Source organism: Cnephaeus nilssonii (assembly GCF_951640355.1).
Source record: "Cnephaeus nilssonii genome assembly, chromosome: 11".
NCBI classification, from domain to species: domain Eukaryota; kingdom Metazoa; phylum Chordata; class Mammalia; order Chiroptera; family Vespertilionidae; genus Cnephaeus; species Cnephaeus nilssonii.
In genome coordinates this window covers 68,593,196-68,609,349 of record NC_137082.1, presented here as the reverse complement: position 1 = coordinate 68,609,349, position 16,154 = coordinate 68,593,196, and the positions used below count along the sequence as shown (strand labels likewise).

General features: G+C 53.1%; 1 protein-coding gene across 2 annotated transcripts in view; it reads left to right on the top strand.

The window, feature by feature from the left end:
• Positions 1–16,154, top strand: part of SLC12A5 (solute carrier family 12 member 5) — a gene marked incomplete at both ends in the record, with an annotated part of 36,437 nt that overhangs the window by 3,824 nt on the left and 16,459 nt on the right. The window contains 7 exons of one of the 2 annotated variants that reach the window (XM_079785325.1): positions 4,439–4,490; positions 10,589–10,683; positions 11,020–11,151; positions 11,492–11,638; positions 12,465–12,519; positions 13,014–13,144; positions 15,246–15,487. In XM_079785325.1, coding sequence (XP_079641451.1) covers positions 4,439–4,490; positions 10,589–10,683; positions 11,020–11,151; positions 11,492–11,638; positions 12,465–12,519; positions 13,014–13,144; positions 15,246–15,487 — 854 coding nt within the window. Of the gene's footprint in view, positions 1–4,438; positions 4,491–10,588; positions 10,684–11,019; positions 11,152–11,491; positions 11,639–12,464; positions 12,520–13,013; positions 13,145–15,245; positions 15,488–16,154 lie in introns of those variants that run through there. The other variant, XM_079785324.1, reaches the window with a different exon arrangement.

Here is a 16,154-nt window from a genome sequence, read left to right as displayed (position 1 = left end):
GCTACTCCCCCATCCCTTTATACCACTCCCTGCTGTGCCTCAGTTATCAAGGAGGAAGGCAGCGTAGGAGAAAGAGCCCTGGGCCTGAGCTAAGACTAACAGGAATTGGGATGTATCCCCATTGAGTGAGAGAGAGCCAACTAATGCTAGGGGGGTTGGAGCAAGATCACAATATACCCCATACACACTCTAGCTCAGATTCTGTGTGTGGCCTTGCTTCCCTTCTCTGGATCCCAATTCCCTCATCTATAGTGTAAAGGAGTTGACCAAGAAACTTTATGAGGGTCTTTCTAGCCATAAACTGGCTAAGCTTCTTTGGTGATCTATAAGGGTGACGTTCTCTGCTTTTCGCATACCCAAACCTCATGTTTCAGTCTGCCTATAAATTGGGAAGAATGACACTGGATTATTGCTGTAAATATCAGATCTATAGCTCTCCCACCTGTCCAAGGAGTTCTCCAGTCACCCCATCTTTAAGCCAGGGCTCAGAACCTCACTGCCCAGTACCTCAGCCCAAGGTGAGCCCTGGGAATCTCCATAGCAACAAACTGGTTATGAACGTGGCTGCAGTTGCCATAGTGACGGGCCTCTCTCTCTCTCTCTCTTTCTCTTTCTCTCTCTCTCTCTCTCATCCCCCTCATCTCCCCTCCCCTCTTCTCAATGAACCAGAGAGATCTTCTGGCCTCAGCTCTCCAGGTGGGATGGGGGTGGGGGTGGGTTACAGTGAGAAGGGGGTCCAGATTGAGAAAGAGGGAAGGTGGTCTGAATCTGTAGGGGAATGGGAGACTGTTGGGGTGCCATTGTCATGGTGATGGGGCTGCAGCCTGTTAATTAAGCCCCTGGTTGCCACGGAGACGATGGTGGTTGACATGCTCTGCAGCGAGCCCTGTGTGTGGGGTGTGCTGTGCGCTGGACTCATCAATTCACTGCGAGGGTTTTGGGTCTGGAGAATGGGGATTGCAGGTGGGGAGAGAAGAGCGAAGGAGGGAGTTCAGGGCCTTGGCTCCATGAGGTCAGAACTGGGGGTGGGTGGGTTAGGTCCTGGGAGTATGATATGGGATAAGGATGGATAGGGATTGAGTCACGAGGAGGAACACTATGTCTGCCTCCCATGGAAGGAGGAACCAATCAGGTGGCTCCAGCTTCCTCCAATTCTGGTTCAGTGGATGAAGCCCTGGACTGGAGGTCGGGAATCTGGATACCAGTCCCCAATCTGCCACAAGTTCACCCCATGAAGAAAATTGCGTCTTTCTATTTCTAAACCAACTTCCCCATAAATGGGGAGTGGTAAAAGGTAAATTATAAAAGTCTCAGTTCCAAAATCCTGATACTTAGGAGACAGCTTCTCTGAATATTTTTCTCTCTGAGAAGTATAAGGTGGGAGAAGGAATCAATTTTACAGACTGAGAATTCAAAAATAGGACCCTGCTCAGCTCTGCATCTTGTGTGCTTTCCTGAGAGGGTTCCCCTCTAGCTAGATCTTCCTAGGGCTCTGGGTAGGGATGGGGTGCTGAGCTGGCAGCCATATTCCTGGGGCTCGGAGCTGAGGGACATCTTGCTGGTCATCTGGCCAAGGCCAAGCTGGCAGTGCACGAGATGCCTGCAATGTGTTTTCTCAAAGCCTCGCTGCAGAGCATTCGCCTGAGGCCAGAATAGGGACCAGTCTCCTTGAAAGGTGGGGTGTGTGAATTGAAGGTCTGGGGTCTGCCCTTGGGACTCCGACTTCACTTGGTCTGGGCTCCATGATGTTAGTCTGAGATAAATGGAGAGAACATTAAGAGTTTTCAGAGAGGGAAGGAGTTCCATGGGTTATGCAGCCTCACCCTTTCAGTTTAAAGGTGGAGATACTGAATCCCCGAGAGAGGACCTTAGTCTTGCCCACGGATATGCAGAATTTGGGGGCAGAAGACAGGATGGCGGCATTATTTCCTGAATCCCAGATGCCCCATGAGCGAGGAACTGTGGTGAGGGTGGACATATGGGACACCGAGGGGAAGAGGAGTCGCTCCTGCCTTCACCTGTACTCCCTTAGGACCTAGGTTTCCCCCATGGGTGGGCTCAGGCCTGAGTGGCTAAGGCTCTGGGCTACAAATGAAGGGATATACACCCAGGAGACCATTCCAGACCTGGGCTTGCTGAAAAAAAAATCTCAGCATTTAATTTATTTCACAGCATATCCCAGGCAAGCCCACTACCTGTTTTACTATGTTACCTGTCTCTACAGAGTAGTGGGAAACCATAATGCTGTTGCTGCTGGTGGTGTGTGCAGTGGAGTGCTTAGGAGCTCTTGAACACTAACCTACCCTACTTCTCTCCTTTTAAATCCTGTCACCAATCCAAACTTATTTAATTTTTGGGGGTGTGTGTATGTATTTTTTTTTTCCCTCTGGGAAAGCCGAGTCTAATTTTCATACCTGTCTGAATAGCTAGCTCTTCACCCTAGAGTCCTTCCAGCATCCACAGAACCCAGTGGTTCTGATACCTTATTGGTGGATCCCTCAGAGTCCCCTGTCAGTCAGCTGCGGAAGACTCTCTGGCTGACTCAATGTGAAACCACCACCGACAGATGTGTACAGAGGAGCTGAACCGCGGGCCCTGTCCATGGTTCTGAAAGATCACATCCCAGAAACAGGTCTCCAGCCAGTCACGTGGATCCAGGCTTTTAGGACCCCTGAAAGTCTTCTGGGTCCACCTTCACTTGCAGGGCAGGAGGTCACTCCAGTATGGCGACTTGGAAATCCGAACACAAGAAAAGGGAGAAAGTGTAGCTCAGACCCAGGCCCAGTTTCTTTGTTAGAAGACAAAGATCAGAGGTCCTTTCTATAGGAGGCAGGGGCAGTTTCAAAAGAGGTTGTGTTGAGGAGCAGAGTCCTAAACTGGAATAAAGCAACCGGGCTCCTAGACCGCGTTGTGCCAATCACTGGTACTGTGCTCACACACAGTCATTTATTTCTCCTCTTGGGGCCTTAACTTTCTCATCTGCAAAATGAGAGCCATGCATTAGATAAGAGGATTGATGCCATCCCTTCCAAGCACAGAACTCTGCTGGACCTTAGAGGGCTAGTGTTGGTGGCTGCTAGGGTGAGTCTGAAAGTCATTTCCCCTTCCTCTGTTCTCACCCTTTGATATTTAGATCTTCCAGAGACTCAAAGGGCCCAAGCCTCTGATGCTGCTCTCTGAGCTGTCTCCACCACAGGCTCCAGCCTGGATCTAGGGGTGCTGAGGGGTCCCAGGACAATCACGCTTCTGGGGGACCTGTGTCAGGTGAGGGAGCGGAGCACAGACAGCATGTCAGCTCTGGAATCCTCAGAAAGCAATCCTGGATTAGGGGATTAGACACTCCTGCCCCAGGAGAAAATCTGTCCCAACCGACAGGCGGCCTCATCCTCCCTCCCCCACTCTGTCTCTGGCCCGCCTCTGACTGGCCTGCCTCCCCTAGAGCCTGCACCTCCCCGGTGGGGAGTCAGTGCTCCCTAGAACCTCACTGCTGCTTTCTCTCCTCTTCACCATGTCTCCTTCCCAGGGTCACTCCACTGTCAGAGGGCCCCTGTCTGTGGACTCCAGGGCTTTGTCTTGGGGGTGAGATGCTATGGCTCTTGTCAGCCAAGCACAGTGAGAGGGTTCATTGCAAGTCCTCAGGCTCCACTCCTCCAGTTTTAAGACTGGGTGGCCAGGTAGACCCTGCGTCCCCCCATGGGGGCAGCACAGTGCTTCAGTTAAGGCCTCTGGCCTTTCCACATCCTCAGCGCCACCTCTTGAACAGCGAGATGGGAAAGGGTCTGGTTCTCCATCCCTCTTCCGGGCTGGCCTCCCCAGCTTTGCAGACAAGGCTCTCCAGGGACCCGTAGTCCCTGGTGCCCCACCCTTGGCATCTCATCTCCCCCCTAGGGGTCGCCCCAGACTCCCAGCCAGGCGGCCGCTGCGGGGCCGCTTCCCCACGGCCGCGACCTAGTTCCCTGCCGTTATTTTTAGGGCGCGGGATGGCACCTGCCCACGTGCCGGCCCCGCCTGCGCCGGAGAGTGGGGGGCGGGCTGAGCTGTGTCTGCTGCAGGGAGGCGAGGCCCCTATCCCTTGCAGCACCCTCTCTATCCCACCCGTGCAAGCCCTCAGTTTTAGTGCGAGGGGACCCCCAGGCCAGCTCTGCCCGCCCCTCTTCTTCCCCCCTCCCGCGCTCCCCCCCAAAACCCCGCCAGTGGCTCACGCCTCCTGCATACGGGATGAGGTGAGCAGCGCCGCCGCTGAGAGGGGGCGCGCGCGGGTGTGAGCGTGTGTCCGTGTGCGAGTGTGTGTGCGCCGGGCGGGCGGGCACTGCAGCTTCTTCCTCTGTGGAGCGGAGGGCGAGCGAGAGCTAGAGCGAGCGAGAGAGCGGAGAAGGCGGGCAGAGGGGCGCGGGCGAGGCGGCGCAGCCATCCCCGGGCCCGGCGCGGCGCTGCCACCATGCTAAACAACCTGACGGACTGCGAGGACGGCGATGGGGGAGCCAACCCCGGTAAGCAGCGGTCCGGGGGCGGCGAGGGAGGGGGCGGCGAGGAGAGGCGGCAGCTCTGGGGCGAGAGGCAGAGTGGGGGCCGCCTCCTTCAGAGAAGAGGCTGGGAATGACCGGGGCGGTGGGCACCCCCGGCGGCCTGGAGCCTTGTTCCATTGGAATGCGCCAGGCGCTGTCCGAGGTGTTGGAATGCGCTTCGCCTGGGGCCGGGCTGGGGGCGAGGGGTTGCCACTGCCCACCGACTGGGAGGCAGACGTAGGTTAACCGAGCGGGGGAGGCGGTGGGAAGGGTATGGAAGAGCTAGAATGGGCTGACGTGGAGCTCGACGGGCGGAAGGAGGGCTCCTTTCCCCCATAAGGGACCCTGGCGTCCTGGCGCAGAGTGTTGACCGGTGTCGAGGGGGGCCGGGGGTGGGAGAGGGCACAGTCTGCTGCATCCCTCTCTCTGAGACTTCCGGCTGGAAGATAAGGGGAAGGTACTTATGAGGGGTTGGAGCCACATGACGGCCCCGTCCGGGCTGCGGTGTCTCCTTAAGAGGACACTTGGTGCAATCCGGGCCCCCTCCCCCAAAGCTGCCCAAGATCCAACCTCAGAATGGAGCGTGCCTCCCCCGGAGATTTTCAGCTCTACTTTGCGGAATCTGCCTTTCCCTCTTGCGTACCCGTGGGTTCCTATTCAGGACGGGAAGCAAGATCTCTCTCCTTTCTTCCCTCTTTCCCCTCCCTCTCGGTACCCTGGGATGGCAGTGAGGTCTCCAGGGCGGGGCAGGGGGGAGTCTTTCTAGTCCGTTCTGCTAGCCTCCTCAGTAAGGCCCCAGGAATGGGGTTCCAGCTGCTGAATCCCGGCGCCGCCGCGGCGCGGGCACTGCGGACGCGCTGCGGTGGGTGCGGAGACTCGCTAGGAGCCCAAGGGTTTGGAGCAAGTCCTTTCGCAGCATCGGCTCTCCCCCGCCCTTCTCCGCGGTTTCCCTGCTCCGAGGTCTCAGGGGCCAGTCACCCCCTTGGGCTCCCAGGCCCCCCGCCGCCCCCCAGCGGTCTCAGCCATCCATCACGGCTGTCAGCCGCCCCTACCCCCACCCTCCAGCGGCGCTGCGTCCCTCGCGCACTAGCGCGCCTCCCGCTCCAGCTGTCTGCGCTCAGCGCCTTCAAACGCTCCCCTGGGCATAGCTTGACCCTCTGGGCCAAGCCTCTTGAAGACCTCCCCAGGGGATGGCCGAAGGTCCCAAGGGCTGAAAGAGCGGGGTCTTCCAGGGACTGGCAGCCTCGACTTGAAGTCCTTCAGATCCTGAAAAGGAGTCAGAGCCAAGTGGCCGCTTGGGAAGGCTGTGGACACCAGGGTACCCATCCTTTGTCTGAGACCCACTCTTCCTCCCTGGGCCTGAGTGGATTACAGGGGTCTGAACTACTGGCTGGCCATCTCATCCACCTCCCAGTTACATTGGGGGTGCCTCATCTGGAAGCCGCCCCCTTCCCCAACAGGCTTAGACTGTGTGTGTGTGGGGGGGGAGGGGTTTGGTTAAGTGGAGTCTGCGGCAGAATCAGGCATCGACACGCGGTGCGCAGGCAACGAAGGGAACCCGTTCTCATCTGGGACCCCCTTCATATGTCTCCACTCTGAGGACAGGAACTCAGCCTGAGGGAGAATCTCTCTGCTCCCCCAGACAGCCGGAATGGTCTGTCCCCAGGGCCTTACTGGGCCTTGGGGTTCCCATGGGGTCTCAGGAGGCCTATGGGTGCAGAGCAGGAGTGGAACTAGGAGCTCCCTTCAGTTCTACACCCGCCCCATTAGTTTCTAGACTCTGGATGTAGTGGGCCCAGACCTGTTCTCTCTATCGACAGTGTCCAGGGCCTGGAACCAGAGTGTTCCGAACCTGGGTCAGGCGTTTTGGGTCCCAGAGAGAGAAGGCCTCTCAGAGGCAACTGGAGATGATGGTTGGGGGTTTTAAGGACCTGCTGAGGTTGTGGGAAGAGGGACCCTCAGGCGAGAGTCCCTGGCATCTGTGATCCAAAGTTCTTGGGGATGTGGGTGGGGGAAACCTGGGTGCTGACTCAGGCAGATGGGAATGGTCAGAGTAAAAGGGCTTCTCTGGACTAAAAAAGAATCCAAAGGTATTATCTCTGGCCTCCAGGTCTCCTTTCTCCTTGGGGTCTGACGCGCTCCCCCACTCCCCCAATCTCGCTTGGGAATTCCCCCAGGCCTGGCCCCAGGCCCATAGGGAGGAGGCTCCTTAGCCCGCACCGCTCGCCGGTTTCCTCCCCGGGAGCTCTGGCCGCGGCAGCTTAATTGAAAGCCGATTCGGGTTGAGAGCTCCCAGGGGGCGGGGGCGGAGAGGGCTCAGCCTCAGTCTGGCCCTGCCTCCCTCGCACGCTCCACTAGGCGCTCCCCCACCGTCCTGACTCCTGGCTCTGGGGAATCAGGACGAGTTCCCCCTCGCCGTCCTGCCCCCTGGAGAACTCCTGAAGCTCACCCGCCCCACACCGCCCCAACCAGTGCGCCCGGCGTTTCAGGGAGGGGCCATCAGCTCTGGCCGGAGAGGCCGGGAGCCTGGCGTCCGGTCCAGTGGGCAGGTGGAAAGGCAGGACCCAGAACCAGCCTACTGAGCCGCCCCCTCCCCTGCTCCCATTTCCTGGCTGCGATCCTGCCTGGAGCCTGGCTCCGCGCTGCGCGTCGCTTACATAAGCGGCTGCGGGCGCGTGGCCGGCTCTGCGCGGCGCTCTCGGCCCGCGCGGTCGCCTTGGAAACTGGTACCGGGCTACCCAGTTGCAGTCTCTAGTCAGGACGCCCCCCGCTTCCTGCCCCGCGCGCGCCCCGGGCCCCCACGAAGGAAGAGGGGGACTGGGAGGGGCGTGAAGGGCAGAGAGGAGGGGCTCTCGTGTCCAGCTGCCTGGCCCGAGGAGCAGACGCTGCGCGAAGAGGAGCCCAGTCCCACAGGAGACAGCCCTACAGCCCCTGCATCATGCGGCTGCGGAAGAGTGTGGAGTGGGGAGCCCGGGCAGGGAGCGCACCACGTGCACTAATGATAGCCGAGATTGTAACAGCAGCAGCAAGCGCTCCACTCTGTGCCAGGCATACATTACAGACATTATTTCACTCAATCCCAACAGTCCTCTCAGTTAAGCACGATTAGTACCCCTTTGCAAAGGAGGAAACTGAGGCTTAGCGTTTAAGTGACTTGCTCAACTGTATCAACACAGCTAGTGAAGCTGTGACTGACACCTACATTTTGACTCCAGCCTGTTTTCTTAACCACTAAGAAATTTGTTCTTGTCTCAACAACCTCCCCCCCGCCCCCCCAAATCCACTAGTTCCTATGATATTGAGGTGAGAACATGAGGCATCTTGACAGCATTTGAAAAGGAGGAGGAACCCACTTCACTCTTACTTCTGTTCTCTGGCCCCAGCCAGCTCTTCTGAAACCCTGGAGTCAGGAAGGGAGCCTGGTGACATTTACTCCCAAAGGCTTTTTCCTGAGCAACTATTATGTCCCAGGCTTCCACTGGGAGGAGGGTCTGCTATTCCCAGGAACTCACACATGTGACGACAAGAAAGAGTAGGGGGTGGGCCCTGTTTGGGGACCAGGAGTCGTAGCTGGCTTGACGAAGGAGGTGGTGGCGGGAGATAGTGGGTGGTGGGTTTCCTTTGGGCAGGTGAGGCATCACCTCTTTCCCCTTTTACAATGATGAGTCAGGATGAGATTGGGTTTATAGCAGGTCATTCTCTGGGAAGGACCCTGACTGGGAGACTAAGTAAAGTTTCCAGGAGGTAAGGAGGATGGGGAGGATTTGGCCAGAGGGAGAGGGAGAAGGAAAGTGAGAGGAAGAGAGCGGGGCGGGTCAGGAGGCGAGGGACAGGTGATTCAGAACTTGTAGGGCCTCAGCTTCCCCTTGGACTTTGGTCATTGGGGACTTGCTGCAGGGTCCAGAGAGGAATCTGCTAGCGGGACTCAGCCCTCACACCGAGGAAGGAGGACTGTGCCTTTAGGGTCCCTTATATCTCTTTGAAAGGGCCCTCTCATGGATGCCGAAGAGACTTTCTCCTTGGGTGATCTCATCCAGGCACTTGTTTTCACACACTTCCTTCACACGTATTTACTTATATTTATACTAGAGGCCCAATGCACGAAAATTCGTGCAAGAGTAGGCCTTCCTTCCCCCGGCTGCTGGCACCGGCTTCCCTCCGGCACCTGGAACCCGGCACCCGGGACCCGGGCTTCATTCTGGCCGCTGCCAGCAGGTGCCTGGGACCCGGGCTGCTTCCCTCTGGCCACCGCCTGCAGGCACCCAGGACCCGGGCTTCACTCGGCCCCAGCTTCGTCCGGAAGGACGTTTGATCTGATTAGCATATTACCCTTTTATTATTATAGATTTATATTTGTATTTATTTATATGTTTTTCTTATGAGTTACCGCCACCTCTTTCTCCTGCTCAGCCTCTTTCCTGAGTCTCAGACAGATCCTCACATCCAAGTGGCTTCTAGACTTATTCAGTTGAGTGTCCCACAGTGCCTCACTCTCAATCAAATCCAGCATCTTCCCCACCCCCAATCCCCCCCTTTCCCATTTAGTAAATAGCACCATGATCCAACCATTTGTCCATGCTAGAAACCCCCGGCATTATTCTAGATCCCTCCTTCCTCCATTCCCAAACATCTGGCATAGAGATATGTGCCAATCATTCTTGAGTCTGTCCATTGCCCTGCGTTGCTCGGGGCTGGGTCATCAGCCCTGGCCTAGATTACTGAAAGTCCCTAACTAGCATCTGTATTCTTCATCTAAAGGCCAGAGTGGTTGCTCTAAAATACAGGTCTGTTCATGGCACTTCTTTGCCTTCAATGACTTCCCATTGTTCTCTGGGTGAGGTCCAAAATCTGTAACAGGGCCGGCTAATTGTGTAAGGACCAGCCCACATGTGTGGTACCAGGCTCATCTTTTCCTAGGCACTCCCCATCCTTCAGGCCCGCCCCCTCCCCTTCCCTCCCCCGTGCTCCTCCTTCAGACTCCAGCCAGATCAAACTTCTTTCAGCTCCTCTAACCCACTCTGTTCACCCTCGCCTCTGGGCCACTGAACATGCTGTTCTGCTGTTCTGTCTGCCTGGAACACCCTCCTGCCTCCCTCCCATTCTAACTCTTACTCATCCTTCAGTTCTCAGCTAACACGTCACTTCCTCTGGGAAGTCTTCCCTGACCTCCCAGGCTGGGCTGAATGCCTCTCCTGTGTTCCTACTGTCCCGAATTCATCTTCTATCACAGAACTTACCACTCTGGGTTGGAAATTCCTGGTTACTGGTTCATCACCCCTGCCCTTGGGTTCCCTGAGGGCAGGAGTGGTGCCTTATTCTGCCTTTTACTTTTCCTCCATCTCTGTGCTGATATTGGCACATGGCAGATATCCAGCAAATACATGTCGACTGAAGATGAATGAGGGGCATAGGAGGTGCCTAAGGGGGTCACTTTTCTAAGAGGTAGAGTATCCTTGGGGCCCCAGGCTGTAGTTTTTTCTGCCTTTTCCCCAGGAAAAAGCATGCTTCTATCCCAAAACACCAGAGGGGCCCAGTTATGGTCAAGGAGGAGCCCTGGAGAATCTAGGGTACCCTGATGAATGAGATGGGACCCCCAAGAGCAAGGAAGCATTCACCCACTTATTAAATTCCTAGTATGTGCCAAGGAGTGCACGAGAGGCTGGGAGCCTGGCTCTTTAAACATGCTGTCAACTAAAATTCTTCAAGGGAGGCCCAGCCGGCATGGCTCAGTGGTTGAGCATTGACCTATGAACCAGGAAGTCAGGGTTCGGTTCCTGGTCAGGGCACATGCCCAGATTGTGGGCTCCATCCCCAGTGTGGGACGTGCAAGAGGCAGCCAATCAATGATTCTCTCTCATCACTGATGTTTCTATCTCTCTCTCCCTCTCCCTTCCTCTCTGAAATCAATAAAAAATATTTTTAAAATAAATAAACAAAATTCTTCAAGGGAGGCAGTATTAGCTCCATGTTTCCCATGTGCACATGGAGGGTTGGAGAGTTCAAGTGGCCATACAGCTGCATTGGCCCAGGCAGATGGATGACAACCAGTTGGTGCCAGACCACTGACTCGCCTGCCTTCCCAGGTGATGGCAACCCCAAGGAGAGCAGCCCCTTCATCAACAGCACCGACACGGAGAAGGGAAAGGAGTACGATGGCAAGAACATGGCCCTGTTTGAGGTGGGTTGCCAGGGGTGTTGGGCCTCCACCCACAGTTCATCTCCGCATTTATCAGATCCTCCCTCCTTCCCTCCTCTCCATCTCCCTGTCAGGTCCACCTTCTTTGTTGAGCCTCCCTCAGCTCTTTCTCCTTCCCTTTACCCCCGCTACTCTTTACCCCCATCCTACCATCCTCTTTCCCTGTTCTCCTTGCCTCCTCCTCCTCCTTTTTCATCTTATCTCATCCTCAAAGGTTTGCCTTCCTTGTCCCCATATCTCTCTGCCTCCTCCCATCTAGCTCATCCTCCTCCCCTCCCCGAGGCTCTAGCATCCTAATACTGCCACCTCCCTCCACAGGAGGAGATGGACACCAGCCCCATGGTGTCCTCCCTGCTTAGTGGCCTGGCCAACTACACCAACCTACCCCAAGGAAGTAGGGAGCATGAAGAAGCAGAAAACAATGAGGGTGGAAAAAAGAAGCCGGTGCAGGTGAGGGCCTTGGGAAGAACAAAGAGGGAGGAAGGGCGGATGGAAGGGAGAAAAGATTGGGGAAGGAAAACAGATTCAGACGAAGGGATAGGATTTGGGGGCAGAGGGAAGGGAGATGAGGGATAGCGATAGAAGGGAGGAGCGTGGGGTTGTTTTGAAGGAAGGGTGATGCAGACATGAAGGCTGGGAAATGGGAAGAGGAATCAGGGGGAAGAGGGATGAAGGGGTGGAGATGGAGAGAATAAGAAAGTGGGGGATGAAGGAAAAGGGGAGGAGGAGTGGGCTTGTGGGGTTGGTAGTGATTAGGAGCGACAGAAACTGACACTGGCTTCCCTGGCAGGCCCCACGTATGGGCACCTTCATGGGTGTGTACCTGCCGTGCCTGCAGAACATCTTTGGTGTCATCCTCTTCCTGCGACTCACTTGGGTGGTGGGCATTGCAGGCATCATGGAGTCCTTTTGTATGGTCCTCATCTGCTGCTCCTGTGTGAGTGACACCCTCCCCTCTCCCACTCCCTGGCAGCTGGGCTGAGCAGGGCCCTGGGGTGGGAGAGGGAGAGGGGGGGGGAAGCATGAGACCTGAGCTTTTTATAGGAACCACTGCATATGATCTTTGAGAGTAAATTAGGTCTGACTGGTCCTTCCTGCCTCTCACAGGCTGGTCTCTGATGGCTCTGAACCAGGTTTCACCTGGATGTGTCTTGTGTGTGTATGTGTGTAATTACACAAGTAATGCCAATTCATTGATGAAAAAGATAGATGTACAGAAAGAAATAAAATTCACCTATAATCACACACTAGTTAACATTTTGGTAGGTCCAGACTCACAAGAAATGGGATTATGTGTGACAAACAGTTTTGTAACAGAATTCTTCCTACTTTCTCTAAAATATCAACTATTCACTAGACATCTACTTCTGATCACATTTCTGTTTCTTTACATGTGACCTTTGAGCCACCTTTGCGTGTGAGGTAATCAGTGCTAAAGCGAGGACCCTGTTTTGTAGATGAAGAAACTGAGGCTTAGAGAGTGAAGTGACTTGTCCCAGGCCAGACAGCTGGTCAGAGGCCAGGCTGGGATTTCCAGAGCTCTCTGGTGCTGTAGCTTGTGGTAGGCCCATTGAATGGTGAATAAGAGCTTTTCTTGACAAGAAGGACTTGGCAGGAGTGGAAGTTGGAGTGGGACCAGGGAGAAGCTCAGAGGAAGAGGACTTGTGGGTTTGGCAATGTTTATGGGGCATAAGGTTTGGCCCCCACCCAGGCCACTGCGGCCCCCATTCCAGCCACCACTCTGATGATCTCTCTCCTCACAGACGATGCTCACAGCCATCTCCATGAGTGCAATTGCAACCAATGGTGTTGTGCCTGGTATGTAATTGGGGTTTCTTTTAGGGGATGGGGCCTGAATGGTTGGGAGGGGGGCCTGGATTGTTGGAAGGAAGGATAGTGCCCTGGACTTTGGGGGCTATCAGGACCCAAGACAGGCCGTATTGTAGAACTGGGACTAGGCTATGCTGTTTGGGGGGTAGCCTGGGACAATTTTATTAAGGGGAGGCAAGGGAGGCAATTTATGGTGTTGGACAGGGCAATGCAAGCTCTCCCTTTGCCTGAGACCCTCTTCTCCATCATCCTATTTCTGAGCCATGACCTCCTTAGAGGGGTAATTAGCAACATGGTAATTAGTGCTGCAAAATCTATGCAGAGTGGCTAGCTGGGTCTCCCACCAGTCCTAGAACTCCAGCCTGTAAGGCCCATGAGGCTCAGAGCAGTCACCTTCCCACCTCTGTTCCTAAGTCCTCCTCACCCCCAACGATAGCCCAGTGCTCTTGAACCTCTCACTGATACAAGTTTTTTTTCTGCAGCTGGCGGCTCCTACTACATGATTTCCAGGTCTCTGGGCCCAGAGTTTGGGGGCGCCGTGGGCCTCTGCTTCTACCTGGGCACTACCTTTGCTGGGGCCATGTACATCTTGGGCACCATCGAAATCCTGCTGGTGAGAGGGGCCGAGGAGGAGGTGTGGGGCCCCAGGCTTTCAGTTAACCAATGCTCCCTGGACACCTCCTATAGGCCACTCAGTGAGGCCAAAGGGAAATCAGATGTGCTTCTGTTTTTAAAGAGTTCACGGTCTAGTTGGGGAGACGAGATGCAATAATTATGTAACATGAACAGCTGCCGTTTATCAGGCACCCACTGTGCTCTCAGCAGAGTTCCAAGTACTTCACAGTCATTATCTTGAATCCTCATGAAGTTTAAGTATTATTACGCCCATTTACAAATGAGAAGCTCAGAGAAACGAAATGACTTGCTCAAGGTCACTCAGCTACCAAGTGGCAGAGGTGGGTGGATAAGAGTAAAATTATGGCAGAAATAGTAATAGTCATGTCACACAATAGTTGACTATTTAGTGGCTGCCGACCATGTGCCAGGGGCTGTGTTAAGTCCCCTGCGAATGTTCATTATAGAGGGCTGATGGCTAGTCAATTGCAAAAGGGAAGAAGGCTAAGAAGGAGCCGAGTAAAGACATCTATCAGGAGTAGACATGAGAAGTCAGGTTGCTGGGCAGTGTTTAAAGGAGACGGCTGCTGACTTTGGTCTCCATTCTTCCTGCCCCTCCCGGAGGAGTTGAGAACTGAAGAGGGTTCCTTGGTAGATAGAAAGTCAGGCTGACATTTTCCAAGCTCCTACTTTACCCAGGCCCCATGGCCTGCGATGTATCATTTTATTTTATCCCTGACTCTCCTATGAGCTAGAAGATGTCCCCATTTTACAGATGAAGAAAGCAAGGCTCAGAGAATTTAAGGAAGGGTTATGAACGTGTGGAAGGTGTGAACCTGTGTCTTTCTGATCCTCACGCCAGGGATTGTTCACTCTACCACACTGTCTTGGAGAACTAGGGCTAAAAGCAGTCGCAGCTTCTGGTTTGGGGCAGAATGGAGAACGAAAGACCTGAGGAGCCACATTATGAGAGAATGATGACTTTTACAAAATTAAATAATTTGAAAATTATTATTATAAAAACAATTTTGCCCCTTGCATAAATTGGAAAAATATCAAAGAATGTAAAAAAGGAAATAACAATTGCCCAAAGAAAATCATTAACATTTGGGTGTATTTTTTTCTAGTTTTTTCTATGTCATATTGTATTCTGTCTTTGTATAACTGTACAGATTTTCCTAAACAACTCAAAACCTCTTTGTAAATATAATTTGCAAATGAAAAAAACTTTTGTAGGAATATAAACATTAATATTTAATAGAGAAATTATAGAAAATAAGATGTGCAAAAAAATAAAGATTCTCCACATTTTCACCATTCAGGGGAAACTACTGTTAATATTTTGCTATATCTACACACACATTATTATGCATATATTTATGTGTTTAGATATGAGTACATACATGTATTTACAAAAATGAGATCATAAACACATTTTCTAAAACTTGATTGTTTTTACCTAATATAACATTTATCCTTTTGAATAGCACCATAGTGCATATGGGACTATCATAATTTATTCACCCAATCTCCTAATGATGACTATCTAATTTGTTTCTGCCTTTCTATTAGAAATAATAAAAACAATATATAACCATTAAGACTTATACATGATCACAAAATAATAGAAATTAAAATTACTGCCAATATTTTCACAATATCATTTAAAAATATATATTTTCATTGATTTCAGAGAGGTAGGGAGAGGGAGAAAGAGACAGAAACATAAATGATGAGAGAGAATCATTGATTGCTGCCTCCTGCATGCCCCCTATTGGGAATGGAGCCCGAAACCTGGGCGTGTGCCCTGACAGGGAATTGAACCATCACTTCCTGGTTCATAGGTCAACCACTGAGCCACACCAGCTGGACTACAATATCGTTTTTAATGACTAAGATAATCCTTGCAGGCTAGCCTATGATTTTCTTAACCATTCCCTTATCAGTGGATGTCATTCTAGTCTTGCACTACTGTAAATTTGCCATGACTGGAATCTTTTCTCCAAATCCCTGACTGCACATCAGGTTATTTTCTTGGGGTGATTCTCAGTTGGTTCTTACTGGGTTAGTTGCCTGACCTCCTTGCCCCTTTCTCACAGGCTTACCTCTTCCCAGCTATGGCCATTTTTAAGGCAGAAGATGCCAGCGGGGAGGCCTCAGCCATGTTGAACAATATGCGTGTATATGGCACCTGTGTGCTCACCTGCATGGCCACTGTGGTATTTGTGGGTGTCAAGTATGTCAACAAGTTTGCCCTTGTCTTCCTGGGTTGTGTCATCCTCTCCATCCTGGCCATCTATGCTGGGGTCATCAAATCTGCCTTTGACCCGCCCTACTTCCCGTAAGTGCTGCTACTCTGAGCCTAAGGCATTGTCCTCCTCCTCTATGGCCCAGTTTCATGGTCTGCACACCACCCTATGCCAACCCCTGGTTCCCATCTCTCAGAATCAGAGTGGTTGTGAATTTAGAGCAATCTCCCTTGAGAGGGAAAATACCTCCTAGTTTTGGGGAAGTCTATTCAGGGTGGGATAATATTTCTGGAGTTGGGCATATTTTCCCTTATGAGAGTCAAATGCTTGCTGTGGGGATGAACTGAGAAAGAACCAAGTGGAACGATTTCTGGAGGCATAAACACTGTGTTGGGGAAACATTTTATGGGTGGGGACAAGCTTCTGGAATGGGGCAACCACTTAGTGTTAAATACCTTTTCCATCATGGGAAGGTACACAGAAGGGAAGGTCTAGGAACTCAGATCTCTGTTGGTCCTGCTTCTTTACTAGGACAGGTTCCCCTACATCCCACTGCCCAGAAGGGCGGCACACAGAGACTACTGTCCATGGTGCTGAAACACAGCGTGGCACTAAGGTGGTTTGTTGCCCTGGTTTCTATTAGAATCACTTATGGGCTGGGGCTAGGGGTGGAGGGGTGGTGGGGGTGGGGTCTTTGAGAAAAAGAAAAAGCCGATTCTGGGCTTCATCCAATAAAATCAGAATCTCTGGATATTAGGC